This window comes from Octodon degus, unplaced genomic scaffold (assembly GCF_000260255.1).
Source record: "Octodon degus isolate 3935 unplaced genomic scaffold, OctDeg1.0 scaffold00393, whole genome shotgun sequence".
NCBI lineage: Eukaryota > Metazoa > Chordata > Mammalia > Rodentia > Octodontidae > Octodon > Octodon degus.
Genome location: NW_004524969.1, coordinates 48,033 through 63,658, shown reverse-complemented (window position 1 = coordinate 63,658; position 15,626 = coordinate 48,033). Strand labels below are relative to the sequence as shown.

The 15,626-nt window shown below is 59.7% G+C and overlaps 2 protein-coding genes across 3 annotated transcripts; both read right to left on the bottom strand.

Moving 5' to 3' along the window:
- Positions 1–288: 288 nt before the first annotated feature.
- Tmc4 (transmembrane channel like 4) lies at positions 289–6,126 on the bottom strand. The gene is made up of 15 exons (XM_004648362.2): positions 5,980–6,126; positions 5,093–5,306; positions 4,692–4,837; positions 4,374–4,606; positions 4,159–4,280; positions 3,265–3,412; positions 2,755–2,922; positions 2,443–2,606; positions 2,108–2,234; positions 1,876–1,973; positions 1,431–1,614; positions 1,157–1,287; positions 916–1,071; positions 613–691; positions 289–518 (listed from the first exon to the last, which is right to left on the bottom strand). Exons 1-15 carry the CDS (start codon positions 6,023–6,025, stop codon positions 450–452), a joined length of 2,085 nt encoding a protein of 694 aa, XP_004648419.1. The 5' UTR covers positions 6,026–6,126; the 3' UTR covers positions 289–449.
- Positions 6,127–6,291: 165 nt separating this feature from the next.
- Mboat7 (membrane bound O-acyltransferase domain containing 7) lies at positions 6,292–15,620 on the bottom strand. Of its 2 annotated transcripts, XM_004648349.2 has the most exons (8): positions 15,552–15,620; positions 15,145–15,223; positions 14,913–15,042; positions 14,381–14,507; positions 12,377–12,536; positions 11,458–11,818; positions 9,615–9,791; positions 6,790–7,211 (listed from the first exon to the last, which is right to left on the bottom strand). In XM_004648349.2, exons 2-8 carry the CDS (start codon positions 15,218–15,220, stop codon positions 6,824–6,826), a joined length of 1,419 nt encoding a protein of 472 aa, XP_004648406.1. In that variant the 5' UTR covers positions 15,221–15,223; positions 15,552–15,620; the 3' UTR covers positions 6,790–6,823. The 2 variants fall into 2 exon arrangements, with proteins under 2 accessions (XP_004648407.1, XP_004648406.1); XM_004648350.2 differs by lacking the exons at positions 14,381–14,507; positions 15,145–15,223; positions 15,552–15,620 and having other exon boundaries at positions 6,292–7,211; positions 14,913–15,026.
- Between the last annotated feature and the right edge of the window lie 6 nt (positions 15,621–15,626).

Genomic DNA, 15,626 nt, shown 5'->3' with positions numbered 1-15,626 from the left:
GTATCCTCGCGTTGTTGCTGTCTCAGCCACGGATTGGTTTGAGGCTGGTTAGTACGCCCCCTCAAATTTAGTAACGAGAGATGATTGGATGAAGCTCCATCCATCATAGCCATTCCCAGAGCAGCCGCGTGTTGTCGCCTAGCAACCATCTCAGGTTGAGGCAATCACAAGTGGCTCCGCCCGGACGCCTCCAAGAACGGCCGCCGATTGGCTGACATTCAGGTCACGCCCTCTCACGGAAGAGCCCTTCAAGCCAGCGGGTCCCCAACAGAAAGCACGCTTCAGAACTGAGATTCCCAAGAGGGCCCAGCAACTTTGGCTTGTTTATTGATAAAAGGCTCAACAGAGAGGGACTTGAGGGCGTCGTCATTTTCTGTGCAACCTAACTGAAGGTTCCCAGGGTCGGGGGCAGTGAGGCTGAGGGCCGGACGCCATCCGGATTCGACTGCTCACAGAGGCCTGTTCTCCGAACCCAGCGCCACGGCACGCTGAGCCAGGAAGACTTTGTTCCGCGCCTCCTGCGGCCGAGGTGGAGGTGAGGCGCGCCCTTACCCTCGTCCTACACCCGTCCCGGTGCTTTCCAGGCCCCTGAAAGCCCCTCCGCCTGCTCACCGTCTCTATCTGGCGTCTGAGCTCGGAGATGAGGCGTCCGTAGGAATTGGCCAGAGCCACGGTATACGCCATCAGGATGCTGCAGACAGGAATGGGAGCGACTCCTGAAATGCTCGGGATTATCTTCAACCACGGCTCCTTAGCAACCAGAACCAGACACCGAGAACCCTACTCCTGCAGCTTCGGGAGGCCGGTCTCTCAGCCCTTTCTCCCTCAGACCCCAGATCCAGGCCCCCAGGCCGTGGTCGCCTGGACACAGCGCATGCACGCTGAAACTCTGGCTCTGCAGCTGGGCCCTCGCACCTGGAGATTAACAGAAGTGGCACTGCAAAAGCCTGGGAGCCCAGGAAGAAGAAGAAGTTCTGGGCGGTCCGAGGCAGCGTCCTGATGGACTCGGGGATCTGGGCCCAGATGGATTCCTTGCCCCGGAATGGACCACATAGCTTGGAAGGTTGGATTCTGTGGGCAGAGACAGACTGGGCTTTGGCAGGCGTCTTAGTCTGACTAAGGGCCAGGAAGGGTGGCAGGAGCAGCTCCCACTTACAGGAAGATGCTGTAGAGCACAGGGACAGCGGAGAGGACGAGTCCCAGGAGGAGGATCAGGGGGAAGAAGAAGCTCGCCATGGAGGCCCGGAAAGTGCGGGCGGCCGGGGAACAGGTGGAAAACAGAGTGAGCTGGCCGGAGGACGAGAAAGGGGCATCTGAGACCCAGATCTCCTGAGTCTCCTCTCCCAGAATCGGCCCCTTGTCTCAGACTCTGGACTCTGCTGTCGATGTCGACCTCCCCTGGCCCAGAAGTCCCGGCTCCTCACGCTCACCTTCTTCAGATAGAAAAGCAACACGAACTTGGCTGTGTTGAGCAAAGGTAGTAAAGGGCAGAAAAAGCTGCCCACCCAGACCACTGTCTGTGCGTAGATGAGCCCCAGCACCTCATCGGGGACCTGGAACTCCAGCGTCCCGGCCCAGCGCCCCAGCGGTCCTGGACAGAGGCCACAGAATATCCTGGGAGGGCGGGGTTAATAGGAGAAGTGTCCACCATGGTTCCCCACCACCACGTCCCACCCCCCAATCCGGAAGGAGCATTGAGGGGTGGGGCATGCTCAGGGGGCGGAGTCTAGGCCTGATGACCCAGCTACAGGTAACGGAGTAGCCTGCAAGTGCAGGGTGATGTTTGGGTGATTGAGAGACAAAGCGAGATGAGGTTGAAAACTGAGATCTGCACTGCAGGGACTGGGCCTGCTTCACGAGGGGCGGGACTCTCACTTTCGAGGAAACTGGAAGAGGAGTGCGAAGGCCAGACTGATCAGCAGATCGAAGAGCAGGAGTTTGTACATCTCCTGGCCCACGCGAGTCTCCCAGCACTGAGGAAGCGGAGAATGGGTCGGTGAGACCTCGGGACCACGCATCCGAAAGTGCTACGTGTCCGGAACCCACACTCCTTGACCCGGACTCCCGTCCTGCCTCCAGCCCCAGCAGCGCCCGGCTGGGGACCCACCGGGAGCTCTTTGTAGTTGTAGCCACAGTCTTTGCACTCTGGGGCCTGGGCGTTGCCCCCACAGGTGATCTGAGACCAGAGCGAGAAGAGCAGAACCAGCAGGGAAGCGAGGCGCAGAAACACAGTCCTGAAGGGAGGCGAGGGAGGGGTCGCGCGGGCCTGGCACCCACACGTATCCGTCCTCCTGCGTGGGGATGCTCATGGCCCTCGCGTTTCACAGGTGGCAAAATCTGAACTCACGGGACCCCATCCACCTGTCCCTATGCTCCGCAGACGTAAACACGCCCGCCCTGTTCCTCAGTTTTCTGACCCCAGCCCACCCCTCGGGCTGGAACCTGATCAGGATAAGGACGATCTGGTGGCTCCGAGTGTAGCCCTCCAGCTGGCCAATGAGGTTAAACACAGGCGGTAGCACAACGTTGACTGTGGAGAGGAAGATGGACGGGACGTAGCTCACTACGAGTTGCAGCAGCGGCGCCTGCTGGACCAGGGGCTTCTCCTGGGGAGATCGAGGGTCGGCAGAGGAAGTGACAAAGCTTAAGGTCCCGCCCAGGGTCTACCCCCGCCCCAGACCCAGGAACACTGGACCTCCGTCCCCTCCCACACCCTCCACTTTGGGATATGCAGGTGCCGGTCCTGGGACCCACCTGCAGCCGTCCGGTTTCCTCCGTGACCCAGTAGACGCCGTAGAAGGCCGCGCCCAGCAGCGCCATCACCAGCAGGTTGAGCAGCCCCCGCACCAGCCACACCCGGGCCTGCTGGCCCAGCGTGCGAGCCTTGGCTCTTCGCCGAACCTCTGCCTCCTCCAGCTCCACCTGGCCGTGCACACGTCACCAGGCTCCACGCTGAGCTATGCAGCCCTCTCCGCATGCTGACCACCTCAGCAGGGCTCGTTCATGGCTCCGCAGGATGCATGAGTACTCTGGGTCTCTAGGGCTGCGAACCCGCCCTGCACCCAAGCTCCGCCCCCTCGCCCGCAGTCCATCTTTATCGCGCCCTACCTCTGCCTTGCCACGCCCTGCACCTTCGCCCTCCGGGATCCCTAGCAGAGTCTTCTTACCAGAAAGCTCTGCCCTGGGACCCTCCACCAGTCCCTGCGCCTTGTCGTAGCAGTCCCATGGGTCCCTATCATGTTGGAGCCCCGCCCCCCCGCGCACCTGCAGCTCGTACAGGATGTTGCGCTGGCGCAGGCGCACGTGCACAGCCCCACTGAGGCCAAAGTCCCAGGCGGAGAACACCCGGTGGCTGTAGCTGGTCAGAGCCCCTGACTCGGCCAGCAGCGTCTGCTTCAGTCCTGACACTGAGCTGTAGAGAGACATGTGCAAGACAGGGCAGGTGGGGATAGGGCACCACACTTGTGCAAAACAGGAATCCTGGGTTGTGGACAGGACGGTGGCTTCTCTGGGCAAGTGGACAGTGAGTGCTCTTCTAGTTCTTGGCACTGTTCTTGACACAGGTATGAACCTGCCAAGCTCTACCTGGTTTCTGAGGTACTGGGCATAAACGCAGGCGCGCAGCCTTTCCCTTTAATTTTGAGACAGGATCTCCCCAACTAGCCCAGGCTGGCTTTCAGTTTTCTTTCTCTCTCTCTTTTTTTTCCTTCCTTCTTTCCTTCCTTCCTTCCTTCCTTCCTTCCTTCCTTCCTTCCTTCCTTCCTTCCTTTTTTTGTGGAACCGGCGATTGAACTCAGGCCCTTGCACTTGCCAGAGAAGCGCTTATTCTAGCGAGCCATCTGGGGCCCCTGGCTTTCAGTTTTCAATCCTCTTGCCTTAGCCTTTTGTGTGCTGCGATTACTGGAGTGTGCCACCATGCCCAGCCTCTCCTTTTCTGTGTAGCTTGCCTTCAGGAACCAGTGACTTTTGTGCCTTTTTAGTATCCCGCGCTCTCCACCAGATCCCAAGCTTGGGGGTAGCCGTCTCTGTCCTTAGTCTTCACACATGAGAAGTGTCTTATGAACCGATGCAACTCAGAGGACTGAGCCCAGAGCAAGCGTTCTTGGGGAGCCCGCTCCCACCCTCTGGTCCAGGGGTCAGGATGTGAGTGTCACTGACCGACGCAGGATGAGCAGGAGGCAGAGGAGGCCAGAGGCAAAGACGGAGCACAGGTAGGTGACTCCTAGGTACCCGCGGGCAGGGTAGAAGCCGTAGAAGAGAGGGGACCATTCTAGGTAACCCTGGAGGGAAGGGAGAGGCAGACGGGGTCACTCGGGCTGGGAGAGGCAGTAATTGAGCCGGGCTGTAGGGGTGGCGACATCACTAAGACCCACCTCTCCAGAGAGCAAGTTGAAGAGCTGGGAGGCGAAGCTGGCCAGACCTGAGGCGTGGGGGCTGTAAGAGCCGCATGACGAGGAGGCATTGGGGCCGGGAGGGCCCGGGGGAGTCCCCTGCAGCCAGGTGGGCAGCAGCACCATGCAGGCCACAAGCACTGACGCCAGGACGTTGAGAAGCAACAGAAAGCGCAGCAGAGAGAAGTAGGACTTGGTGCCACCACCAAACTGGCCTGTAGGGGGAGCAGAGAGGTGCTCGCTTCCTTGCCCCAGCCCAGGCTCTCAGGTGCCAGCCCTCTACCCTCAGACCCCACACACCCCCGATCCTCTTCACAGTCCACGCCCAAGGCTGCAGGCCACGCAGGCCTGCCTTCATCTTCTCCTGGCCCCTGGTCAGTAGCCGGGCCCAGTGGCCAACCCTGGATTGGGAGCTGTAGGCCCCGTGCTGCCCGGCCTGGTTCTTCCTGGAAGGGGAGCAGAGGTAGAGCGAGACAGTGAGGGCCTGGCAGCCCTCCTCTGCTCCCCTGTAGCAACAAAAGAAAAATACCTGATCTACGCAAAAAGCCAGGCGCAACACAATGAAGTCTACGTGACTATCCACCCAGAGCTTGGAGCAGGCACTGCAAACGGGCTCATGGGGCATGCGCGGTGGAAAGCAGAGAAGAGGCGTGCGGGAAGCCACTGGGAAACGTCGAGCCGCTTCCACTGCGGGCCCTTACCTATGCACCCGCCTCGCCTGCATGGGCCAGGGCAGCTCCCGGGAAGGGTGGGTTTCCTGCTCCATTTGGCTAGCACCGGCGAAGGCCTGAATGCTCCTTCCTCCATCTTTCTCCTCCTCCTCCTCCAGGGACCCCCAGGGCAGCACCCCAGGGCCACGGTACCGAATGGTGGCAGCACTTGGGAGCTCCTTCAGCACAGAGGCCAGCGATGAGCCTGAGAGAGCAGAGTGGGAGGCCAAGGGACCTGGCCCTGAGTTGGCCCCTGTCCTGGGAGATCAGAATTCCCAGCTACTTCTGTGAGAACTGCTTGTGGGTTTTTTGTTTTTGGTGGAACCGGGGATTGAACTCAGGCCCTTGTGTGCCCCCCCCCTTTTTTTAAAGACAGGGTTTCCTTATGCAGTTCAGGCTGGCCTTGAGCTCACTTTGTAGCCCAGGCTGGTCTCTCACTAGCAAGGATCCTCCTGCCTCAGCCTCCCAAGTGCTGCAATTAAAGGCTCACACCATATCTGCCTAGTCTAATTTGGAATTCCTACCCTCCACTCCCACAGGTCCAGGAATCCAGACTCCTGCCCCCACCCCCCAAGGCTGCTCCTACTCTAAGGCCAAGGAGTTCAGGCCCCTACTTCCTTTTCCTTTACTCCGTAGCTTGAGCTCTCAGCCCACCACCGCCAGGTGACAGCTCAGTCCCTCCTCCCAAACCTGTCCTCCAGTGAGTCTGGGGTTGATTCCTCCTGACTCGGGGTTCCTGTCTTTTCCTCAGTAACTGAAACTTCCGCCCTGTGGTTAGTACCCGGGAGCTCAGGCTCCCCAACTGCCACCTGGCTGGAAGGCTGCAAACACACCAGCTCTCCCACCGGCTGTAGCCTCCGGGTGGACCAGCACCCTACCTGGGGGCCCCCAGGGCTCGGGTTCCCAGTGGAGGCCTCCTTCCATGGCCCTGGGCGGCAGTGTTTCCGTCTCCCTGGTCCCCTGGGCGGGACAGTCCTAGGTAAGGGAGGGCCCAGGCGCAGGGCGGCACCTCGCCAGCAGGTAGCCCAGGAAGGGCACAATGTACACGTGTGCAGGGTCACTCCTGCACGGTCTCCTGGGAACTGGAGTCCGGGTTACCGGCGCCACACCTTGGGCCAGCCTCGGGCAGGGCCGACAGCCCTGACTATACTGCCACAGGCAGTTGTCCCCAGCTTTATCGCTGCATATGCTCTCACAAACACGCCCATGTGACACTTTATTGGGAAGACCGATGCGTTCTGACCCCTTCTGGGCCAAGGGCTACAGGAACAAATTCCCAGTTAGGAAATGGAAGGTCACATCCCCTTGTACATTGCCCAAAAAGCATCGGTTGGATGGAAATTAAAAATGGAACAGGACACAGGAAGAAGCGCTCCCTCCAGAAGCCGAGCTCGATGCCCCGGGCCCTGGGCAGCAGGTCCGAAGAGAACGTCTGAGCAAACCCTGCCACGCCCACCCTGCTGTCCGAGGCCGGTGGTTCTGAACACTTCGGCCAGGGCAGGGAGGCGTCCAGATGGTACCCTGGTGTCGGAGAGGGGAAGGCGAGAGGGCACTGCCTCGCCTCTGATCCAGTGTAAAGCGGGGAGCTAAGTGGGGCAGATGGAACCCTCCTCAGGCCAGGCCCCCCTGAAACTTCGGCGGGAAGAGACAGCTCGCTGGCGCGGACTCCCAGGGGGCGCAGCGTGTGGCGGGACCGGCCAGCAGAGGGCGCGCTGCAGCGGCTCACTCCTCCCGGAGCTTTTCGGGGGCCGTGCTGGTGGCTTGGGGCGAAGTCTTCTGCCTGCTGCGCCTGCCCCCTCCCAGAGCTAGCCCCAGCCCCAAGCAGGCCAGGGCCAGGATGTGGATGCAGAAGTAGATGGAGGCCCAGTACCGGAGCGTGCTGCCCATGGACAGCAGCACGAAGCCCATGCACATGTAGTCGTAGGCACGCATCTTCAGGAACCAGTGCACCCAGTACCAGACCTTCTGGCCCCGGGGGCTCAGCCGCGCCCACAGGGCCGCCTCCAAACAGCCTTCCGCAGCCAGGCACAGCGGGATGGTCAGGAAGCTGAGATAATAGCCGGGGTGCAGGCCATGCCAGTAGGCGCTGAGCAGCATGGTCCAGGCGCTCCTGGGGGAGGCTGGGAGTCAGCACACAGGAGTGGAGGCTCCAGCCCTCCTGCTCCCCATGTCGGAGACAGCGAGCCTAACCGCAGCCCCTTCTCCTACTGGGGTCTCATGGCCCACAGCACTTCCTCAGGCCCAAGAAGCATGATTCCTTGGCCCAGTGGTTCTCAAAGTCCGCTCTGTGGTCTGGCAGCGTTACCTGGGAACTTCTTAGAACAGAAACTTCTAGGTTCCACCCCACTGGCAGCAGACATCCCGGGCATGGGGCCCACTGGACTTGTCTGACATGACATGTGGTGGGTGACTGCCTGAGAACCACGGCCCAGCCGACACACTGACCAATTCTGGAGCATCACGAAGCCAGGGGTCCCTGCCTCTGGGAGAAAGGCAGTCCTGAGCTGCCCACCCAGTAGACTCCAGCTCCTGCCTCCTTTAAGAAGCCAAGAGGGGATGTTGTGCACTGGTCCATTGCCTGGCATGAGCACGGTCCTGGGTGCAATCCCCAGCCCCACAAACACACACACATGTACGCAGCACACACAAGTCCTGTCCTGCTTCCTGTCCCAGGACTTAAAGAGTCTATTCCTCTTTCTGGGGACCTAGTTCTCCCACCACTCCTTTTCTGTGGGACCCACCAACCTGGGATCCCAGCTGTCCTACCTTAGGAACCTAAGCGAAATTTCTCATTCCTGGAGACTCGGTTTCAGCCATAATTCTGCACCTCCCCAGACTCCAAGATTGGCTCCCTACACTTTAGACCCAGAAACCTGATTCTCTGGCTCCTGAAACACATGAATTCAGGCTGAGCCTTCTGCCATGGAGACCCAAGAATCGTTCTCTATCTCACCCTCCAACTGGGCAGGGTCAGTTCTGGCTGTACTACGCTGTGACTTCAGGGAGCTCTTGCCTGCTCGTGGGTCTGTCCCTCTGACACCCAGGGACTGAAAGTGCAAAAATAATCCAGCGGCAGATAATGGGGACTGTCTCATCCTCCGAGTGAGTGAAAAGAAGGCGGAATGCTGCACACAGCAAGGTGTTAAGGGGCAGGCCTGGCCCTGCCCAGTTAGGGGCTGGGGGTGTGGCTCAGGGCACAGCATTTTCTAGCAAGCTGGAGGCCCCAAGCCTGACACTTCCACACATCCCCTGCAGTGGGCAGTCACCCAAGTGGACTGTTGAACTAGACACGGGTGCGGAGTAGGGCCCTGACCTGAGGGGGGTGGATGAGCCACATGGAGAACACGGAGTGTCCACTGCCAACGCCAGCTGCTCCCTGAAGCCTCACAGCCATGTCACTGCCTTTGCAAGGGGCCCGGCTGTAATCTGAGTCACCTCTGAGGTAAGGAGTCAGAGCCCAAGCCTGGCTCTTCACCCTCCTTCTCCCAGGTCTTCCGGTGTCCCCTCCGGACACCCCAAGCTGGGAGCCACGTTTCATGCCTCTTCTCTGCACCCACATGCAGCGCACTCCCACCCCGGCTCTGCTCCCAAATCTGGCTACTTCCAGGCTGCTACCCCCTACGAGGACTCCAAGCTTTCGTCCTCGCCAGGGTGCCTGTACTTGGGTCTGACTCCCCTCCCAGCTTCTGTACTTGCTGCCATTCTCCACCTCTAATGCACTCACCACACTGCCAGAGGACCCCTCCCAAGGTACCTAGGACTGAACGTAGGCCTTCACCCTGAGCTGCACCCCCAGCCAGCCCTTCTGACTTATTTAAAGGCAGGATCTTGCTAGGATACCACCGCTGGCCTCAAGCTTGTGGCTCTCCTGCCCGTCTGCCAGAGCACCACCACATCCAGCTGCAGGGGCTGTATTTTTTACGATACTGGAGATTAAACCTACGGTCTGGCACACGCCAGGCGCTGAAAAATTTTTTTGTTCGTTGTGTGCTTTTTGAGACAGGATCTTGCTGTATTACACAGGCAGTTCTTCAACTCACACTCCTCCTGCTTCTGCCTCCCAAGTGCTGGGGTGACGGCCACCGGCTGTCACTGCTGGCTGAGCAGACCTTTCCACCACAAGGTAGCCTTCGCCCAGGCAGCTCTAGCTCTAGGGCTGTGGCCTCTCAAGACCTTTCTGAACCTTGGCCTCTAACGTGGGGACAAAAAAACCCCAGGATTAAGTTGGTATTTCTGTGGCTTATAGATGATGCCCAGCCCACCACGGTTTCTACTCAAGAAACACTAGGAGAAGGCTGGTGAGGTGGTACATTCCTACGCTCCCACCTGCTTGAGCACCTTAGGAGCACTGCAAGCTCAAGGCCAGCCTGGTAATTCACGACTGCTGAAGGAACAAAACCCAGTACCCTGCAGTGTTACAAGAGGAGGACCTCAGGCGTAGGTAGACAACTTACCCCAGGGCAGGCCAGGGAAACTACAACTCCCATGAGGCCTAGGGGCAGGGCTCCCTCACCTCAGGACGTAGGAGCGAGCAGGTGCACTCTTGTAGATGTACTGCGCCAGCCACCACTGCACCGTCATGTTCCAGTACCGCATGCCCTCCCGCACGCGCATACAGAAGTCTGTGTTGTAGCAGTCGATGTTGCGGATGGTCTCATAGTCGTACTCCAGGGCAGCTGCCTTCTCCAGACTGGGGGTGGGGATGAGGGCGGGGACAGACATGCAACTCAGCCAGGCCCCTCCCACGTCTGCTCCTGTCCCAGCCCTGACACTAACTAAGGCGCCATTCTGGCCAGGTAATGGCTCTTAGGCTAGCAGAGTTGCTCGGGCATAGGGAAGGCAGGCTGGGGAGCAAGGTGGGAGGGCGGGCACCGTTCACCAACAGTGGGCTTCTCTCCGTGGTAACTGATGGGCTGCCACGGCTGCAGAAGGCCTGGAGCGGTAGGGCGGCTAAGCTGCGAGTCCTCTAGCAACCAAGCTCAGCTATTCACAGAGCCTAGCAAGTGTGGTCCCTTCTGAGCCTTGGACAGTGTGGTTGCTAGGGAAGCATCCTTCCAGAGGAGGTGGTTGCTGGGGAGACTTCTAAGCTTGGTGACTCTCAATGATCTCCAGTGCTAGGGACAAAGGATTCCTTAGCAACAAGGCTCAGGCTGTTCAGAAAAGCTTCCAGGAAGAGCCTTTTGTCCTGGTTCCTGTGCTCATTCGACAAGTGTCACCTCCAGAAATACAGTGACGCCAGCAGCCCCAGATGGAGAACATCCTTGGTGGCTTCAGATGACAGAAGGGAGCCATCCTTTTAAATGGGGTCTGGCAGGTTCAGAAAGCCTTCAACGGCTGCCTGACTTCCCTGGGAGACATACTCTCTAGCAGCTGGGGGGGGGTCTCTCCATGGTAACTAGGGCAGTGGGCACCACCACCCCACAACAGGATGGCAGTTTGAGCCTCGGAGGGGGGTGGCACAACCCCGGCAAGGAGTGGTTTGTAATTTACATCAGGAGGATGCCGCCCCAGCACCAGCTCCGGGTAGCAGGCTGGCAAGGGATTCTAGAGGACAGTCAGCCCACTCCTGGTTGCTAGGGATACTACTTCCTCAGCAACAGGGGAGCCCATAGTTACTGCCTGTGACCTGCTCAGCACTAAGGGCGCTGAAGACGTGGGCAGTACCAGGAGCAACGGGGGTCAAGACAGTTACCAGGAGGAAGGCTGGTTTCCTTGGTAACGGGAAGGGGTGACCTGTGGTTGCTGGGAATGGCCTCCTTCCAGCCAGGCTAGGGCAGGAGATGCTACTTCCTTAGAGACAGAGAGCAACCGAGAGCTGCTCTGTGACAACACGTCACGAGAAGGTACTTGCTCCCACGCACTCAGGGGGCGCAGGTTCTGTAGCCCCTGAGAACAGGACTTCTATCAAAAAGAGCTAGTTGCCAGGGATATGGTTTCCCTAGCAAAGAGCAGAACTGTTAAGCAACCATTCCCTAGCAACGGAAGATGACCTACCATGACCAAAGCATGGCGTCCCCAGCAATAATCTGGTTCTGGGGGTGACATTTCCATGGCAACACAGGGTGGTGTACAGTTAATAGGATACCGTCTTCCTTTCTAGCAACAGAGGGAGTCTCACCATATTGAGGGGTGACATGTGCTAGCAATAAGCGGCAATGAATAGGTACCAAGAACACTGGACCCCAAACGACAGGGCAGGCAGGTAGTAGTTGCCAGAGGTGACACACCGCTCACCATCCTCGGTGCCCTGCCCTCTCCCCACTGCCCTCCCTGTGGGGACAGGGCCAGCCTAGCAGGGCCAGCCCCTGGCGGCAGGGCCTGCTGAGTCTTGGGAAACCTCCCTCCCTTCGCCTGACCTGCTGGGGGGTGGGCACTGGAGCGTGGGGCCGCCCCCGGCCCGGGCCTTGGCAGCCACGGGGTAGGCCCCAAAGCCGGCAGCAATGCAGCCGCACTCGGCAGCAATCCAGGCCACGTAGAAGCGCATGCGGAAGGCAAAGAAGACTGGGATCATGTAGAAGAGGCGGGTGGGCAGCGGGCGGGCGTAGAAGGCGTCCTCGCGCACGGCCTCCAATGGGAAGAGGTGAGAGGACAGCAGGAAGAGCAGGCCGAAGAGCGGGGCCGGCCAGGCCCTACGGAGCAGGGGCCGCAGGCTGGGCACGGCCTCGGGGAAGGGCTGCTCCAGCCAATCCAGGTAGGTGCGGTAGCGGAAGAATGGGCCTACGGAGGCAAAAGGGACAGGTGGTCAGAGACTAAGGGTGAGGGAGGGGACCCAGACACTAGGACAGACAGAAGGATGGGACGCTGACCCTAGGGATAAGGACTGAGATTAAGACAGATGAGGACCGACAGACAAGACCTGGACACGGGTGACCCCGGTATAAGAATCACAGAAGGTAGGCCAGCCTGGAGAGAAGACGGGAGGGGAAGGCATGCCCAGGCCCAGGTGTGAGGACTGGCTTTGCCCTAGAGTACAGGGAAGCCCCTCAACTCCAGCGGGGAGAGCCGGCCCCACCCACTTCCCACAGGCCCACTCCTGTTGAGCAGGCCTGGGCCAAGGGAGGGGGCAATCACTGGAAACGGGCCTAGGGAGGAGCAGATAAGAGTGTGCAAAGCTTCAAAGTTGACCAAAATACTCCACACATGTGATATTCACACACCCAGAACAGGCATGTCTGTACAGAACCCAGGAACAGCGGGGACTAAGGGAGCCTGGAGGAGCGGAGCAGCAGCAAACTCCAGGCCGGGGCACAGGGAGCGCGGTAGGCCGGCACTCACCCGTCATGATCCCCACGTAGCAGTAGCTGTAGCTCAGCGTCTCCATCAGGGAGGGAACGTCGGGCAGCAGCCCCAGGGCGGGCGGCTTGCTGAAGCCCGCGGCCATTTCCTTCCGCTGGGCCAAGTGCAGGTCCTGGACGTCACTGGCCAGACTCACCAGCTGGGGGATGGTGTGCGGAGCGGTCAGCCGGCTCTGCCCGCACGGCCAGGCGGGAGCCACTGCAGGGCAGGCTGGGCACTGAGCAAAGGGAAGCCCTCCCAGCTCCCCACGTGCACACATGCAGTCCTGTGGTTCTAGGTATGACCCACAAGCTAGTGACACCCAGACACTATCCCAGTCTGGAGCTTGGCTGAGCCGAGGAGCCCCAGCAGGTTGTCCAGTTGCCATTTATGCTTGTAGCCAATGCCCCACTGCCTGAAGATCTCTGCAAACAGGCCAACCCTATCTAGTCAACTGCTCAGGCCAGAAAACACCATTGATCTTAGACGCAACCACTCGGTTTACTCGGGTCTGTCTCCTCTCTGCCTCCACTGTGGGACTAGAGACACCCCACCCGTCCCTCCAGTTCTACTCTCTACTGATTCCACAGGGCCACAGCCTACAGGCGTGTCTGTTGGCTTAACACTGGGTTTCGTGGACACGGCCCAAGGGGACAGTGAGGAAGGCAGGATGGCGAGGGCAGGGCTGTTCTTCCCCCGACGATGGAGGCCTCTATCCAATACTTCCCTTCCATTCCCCGGACTCAGCCTGGCCCAGGGTCCCTGCACTGCTGTTCTCTCCATGCCGCCCACCCTGCTGCAACATACAACCCTCTAGCTGTCCTCAAGCAGCACTTCCTGTTGGGGCTCTGAGCTGCCACCCAAGGCTGATAACGCATCAAGCTGCCACCACCTGTCACGTGGTCCTTGATAAAGGATCCCTATCTCATTTCTTCTTGGCCTGTGCCACCTCAATACTCTCACTATCCAGGATGCGTGCCTTTCTCTTCAGTTGTTGTGGGTCTAGGGACTGACAGCAGAGCTTCCCACAGGCCAGGCAAGCCATGTTCTTGGGCTACTTACGCAGCCTTTGAAGACGGGACAATAGGCGTGGTGCCTGCAGTGTGTATGCCTAGCGGGCATTTTAACATTCTAAACAAGCAAAACTGGGGGCCGGGGAGATGGCTCAGTAGAATAAACACTTGTCTGGCAAGCGCAAGGGTCTGAGTTCAATTCCTGGTTCCACAAAGAAAAAGAAAAAAAAAGCAAAACTGATCACATCCATTCTTCCAGCAACTCTCCTCAGTGCATGCTGGTCTCTCACAGAGAGAGGTCCCAACTCCTGCCATGGCTGACAAGGCCCTGCGTGGCCGGGACCCTGCTGCCCACTGCCCTATGCAGGAAGCTGACGTGGGTGGCAGTCTGTCGCACTCGGCCGTCCCCCCCACACTGGCCCCTGGTCCCCACACATCCAGAAATGGTCTTCCTCCAAGTCTCCTCACAGTTGATCGCCTCCTGCCCGTGCTTGAGCTCCTGGTGAGAACACAGCATGCTGGAGAAGCCAGTTCTGCACCAGACCCTATGGCAGAGTGGAACTCGGGACTTGCTAGGTCCGGGGAGGGCCTGGGGCCTGCTTCCACCTACCTTCCCAGGTGAGAGGAGCCACACCCAGCTGTCCCAGTTGACGCCCTTGGCCACGCACCTACTCCCTAAAATGAATTTCCCTCCTCCGCGAAACACTTTGCTACAGGCTTTAGGCACAGTATGTGGTGAAAGCAGGGCCAAAAGGCACAGCCCAGTGCCAAAGAACTCTTCCTATCACAGCATGCGCTCAGGCTCTCTCTTTACCCCAGAAACAGTGAGGAGGCGAAGACCTGCTCTGAGACAAGAACCGTGAGCACAGATCCCACACTGAAGGTTTGAGATAAAATTCCTGCCTCGCCTGTGGGAGTGGGAAGGGCTGGGAGGAGGCACGGTGTGGCTAACTGGGCCTGGGGGAGGCAGGGAGGGGGAGTGCAGGCTGACCTTCAGCGTCAACAGCAGCTGGACGGCATTGGTGAAGGGTGTAGGAGTTGGCAGGCCCAGCAGGCTGAGGGCTCTGAAGAACAGCAGGTAGGAGAAGGTCCAGGCTAGGGCCAGCGTGTGGCACGAGCTGGGGAGGTGGAGGCGCTGTGTGAGTTCCAGGAGTCTGCCCCCACCCCCAGAATGTCGGCTCAAATCCTCCCCCAGCACTCAGGGTTCAAACAGAGAATGTGAGCTGCTGAAGAGAACGCAGCCACAGAGCAGGGAGGAAGGACGGGGCTAAGAGATGCTTTAGGGCAAGACCTTTCAGTCCTCCTTGGTCCTCCCCACCACCAAGGCAGAGCAGGCACGGAATGACTGCATGGGGGTGGCAGTGCGGACAGCACACAGGGACAAGTGCACAGGCACACGGAGCCACAGGAGCTGAGCGAGGCAGGAGGGGAGGAGAATGTGACACACGAAGAACTGGGAGCAAGGAGAGAGCAGAGACCCGAAGATGACAGGTGGCCCCCTCCCTCTGCCGCCGCCCGCTCACCAGGGCTGGGCCTGAATGAGCGCCCAGGTCCCCAGCACAGTGATCAGAGAGTGCAGCGTGTGGGGGCCGCAGGTGAACACGGTGAGCCCCAGGCCCACGGCGGCCGCGCCCCATCGCTTCAGCCCGGGTCCTGTAGGGAAAGGACGGCGTGAGCCTGGAAACTCGGGCTCCCCCTACCCCCTCCCGCCGCCTGCCTCTCCCCTCGCTTTCTCGCGGCGGACACTTGACTCACCAGCTTTCTTAAAGAGGAAGCCGATCGGGATGGAGATGAGAAGAACCACTAGATACGTTCGCTCCTCAGGTGACATGTTCTGGGGAGAGAGGAAGGGCAGGGGCTCCTAGGGAGGCGCAGAGTCGGAGCCTCCAGCTCCCTGGACGACAGAGGGTCTAGTCTTCACCTCTCCAGGAGAACGCAGGGGCCTAGCCCCAACCTGGGCTCTCATCCTGTCCTTCCAGGACCCAGGAACCCAGCCCCGGCCTCTTTCCTTTGCAAACGCAGAAATTAAAGCTCCTCGCCCTACCCCCATTGAAGAGCCACCCCTGCTTTGAGAATCGCGCAACGCCCCCTCCCCGAGCCTAGGGGGTCCCGGACCCTCCAGCCTAGCTCCCTCGGAGCGCCCAGGGGTGCCTCCGCCTCACCCTGGGCCCCGTCCGCAGCCTCCCGGTCCGATCCGCCGCGCGAGCCACAGTGTGCTGGCCAAGAGCCTGGCTGGG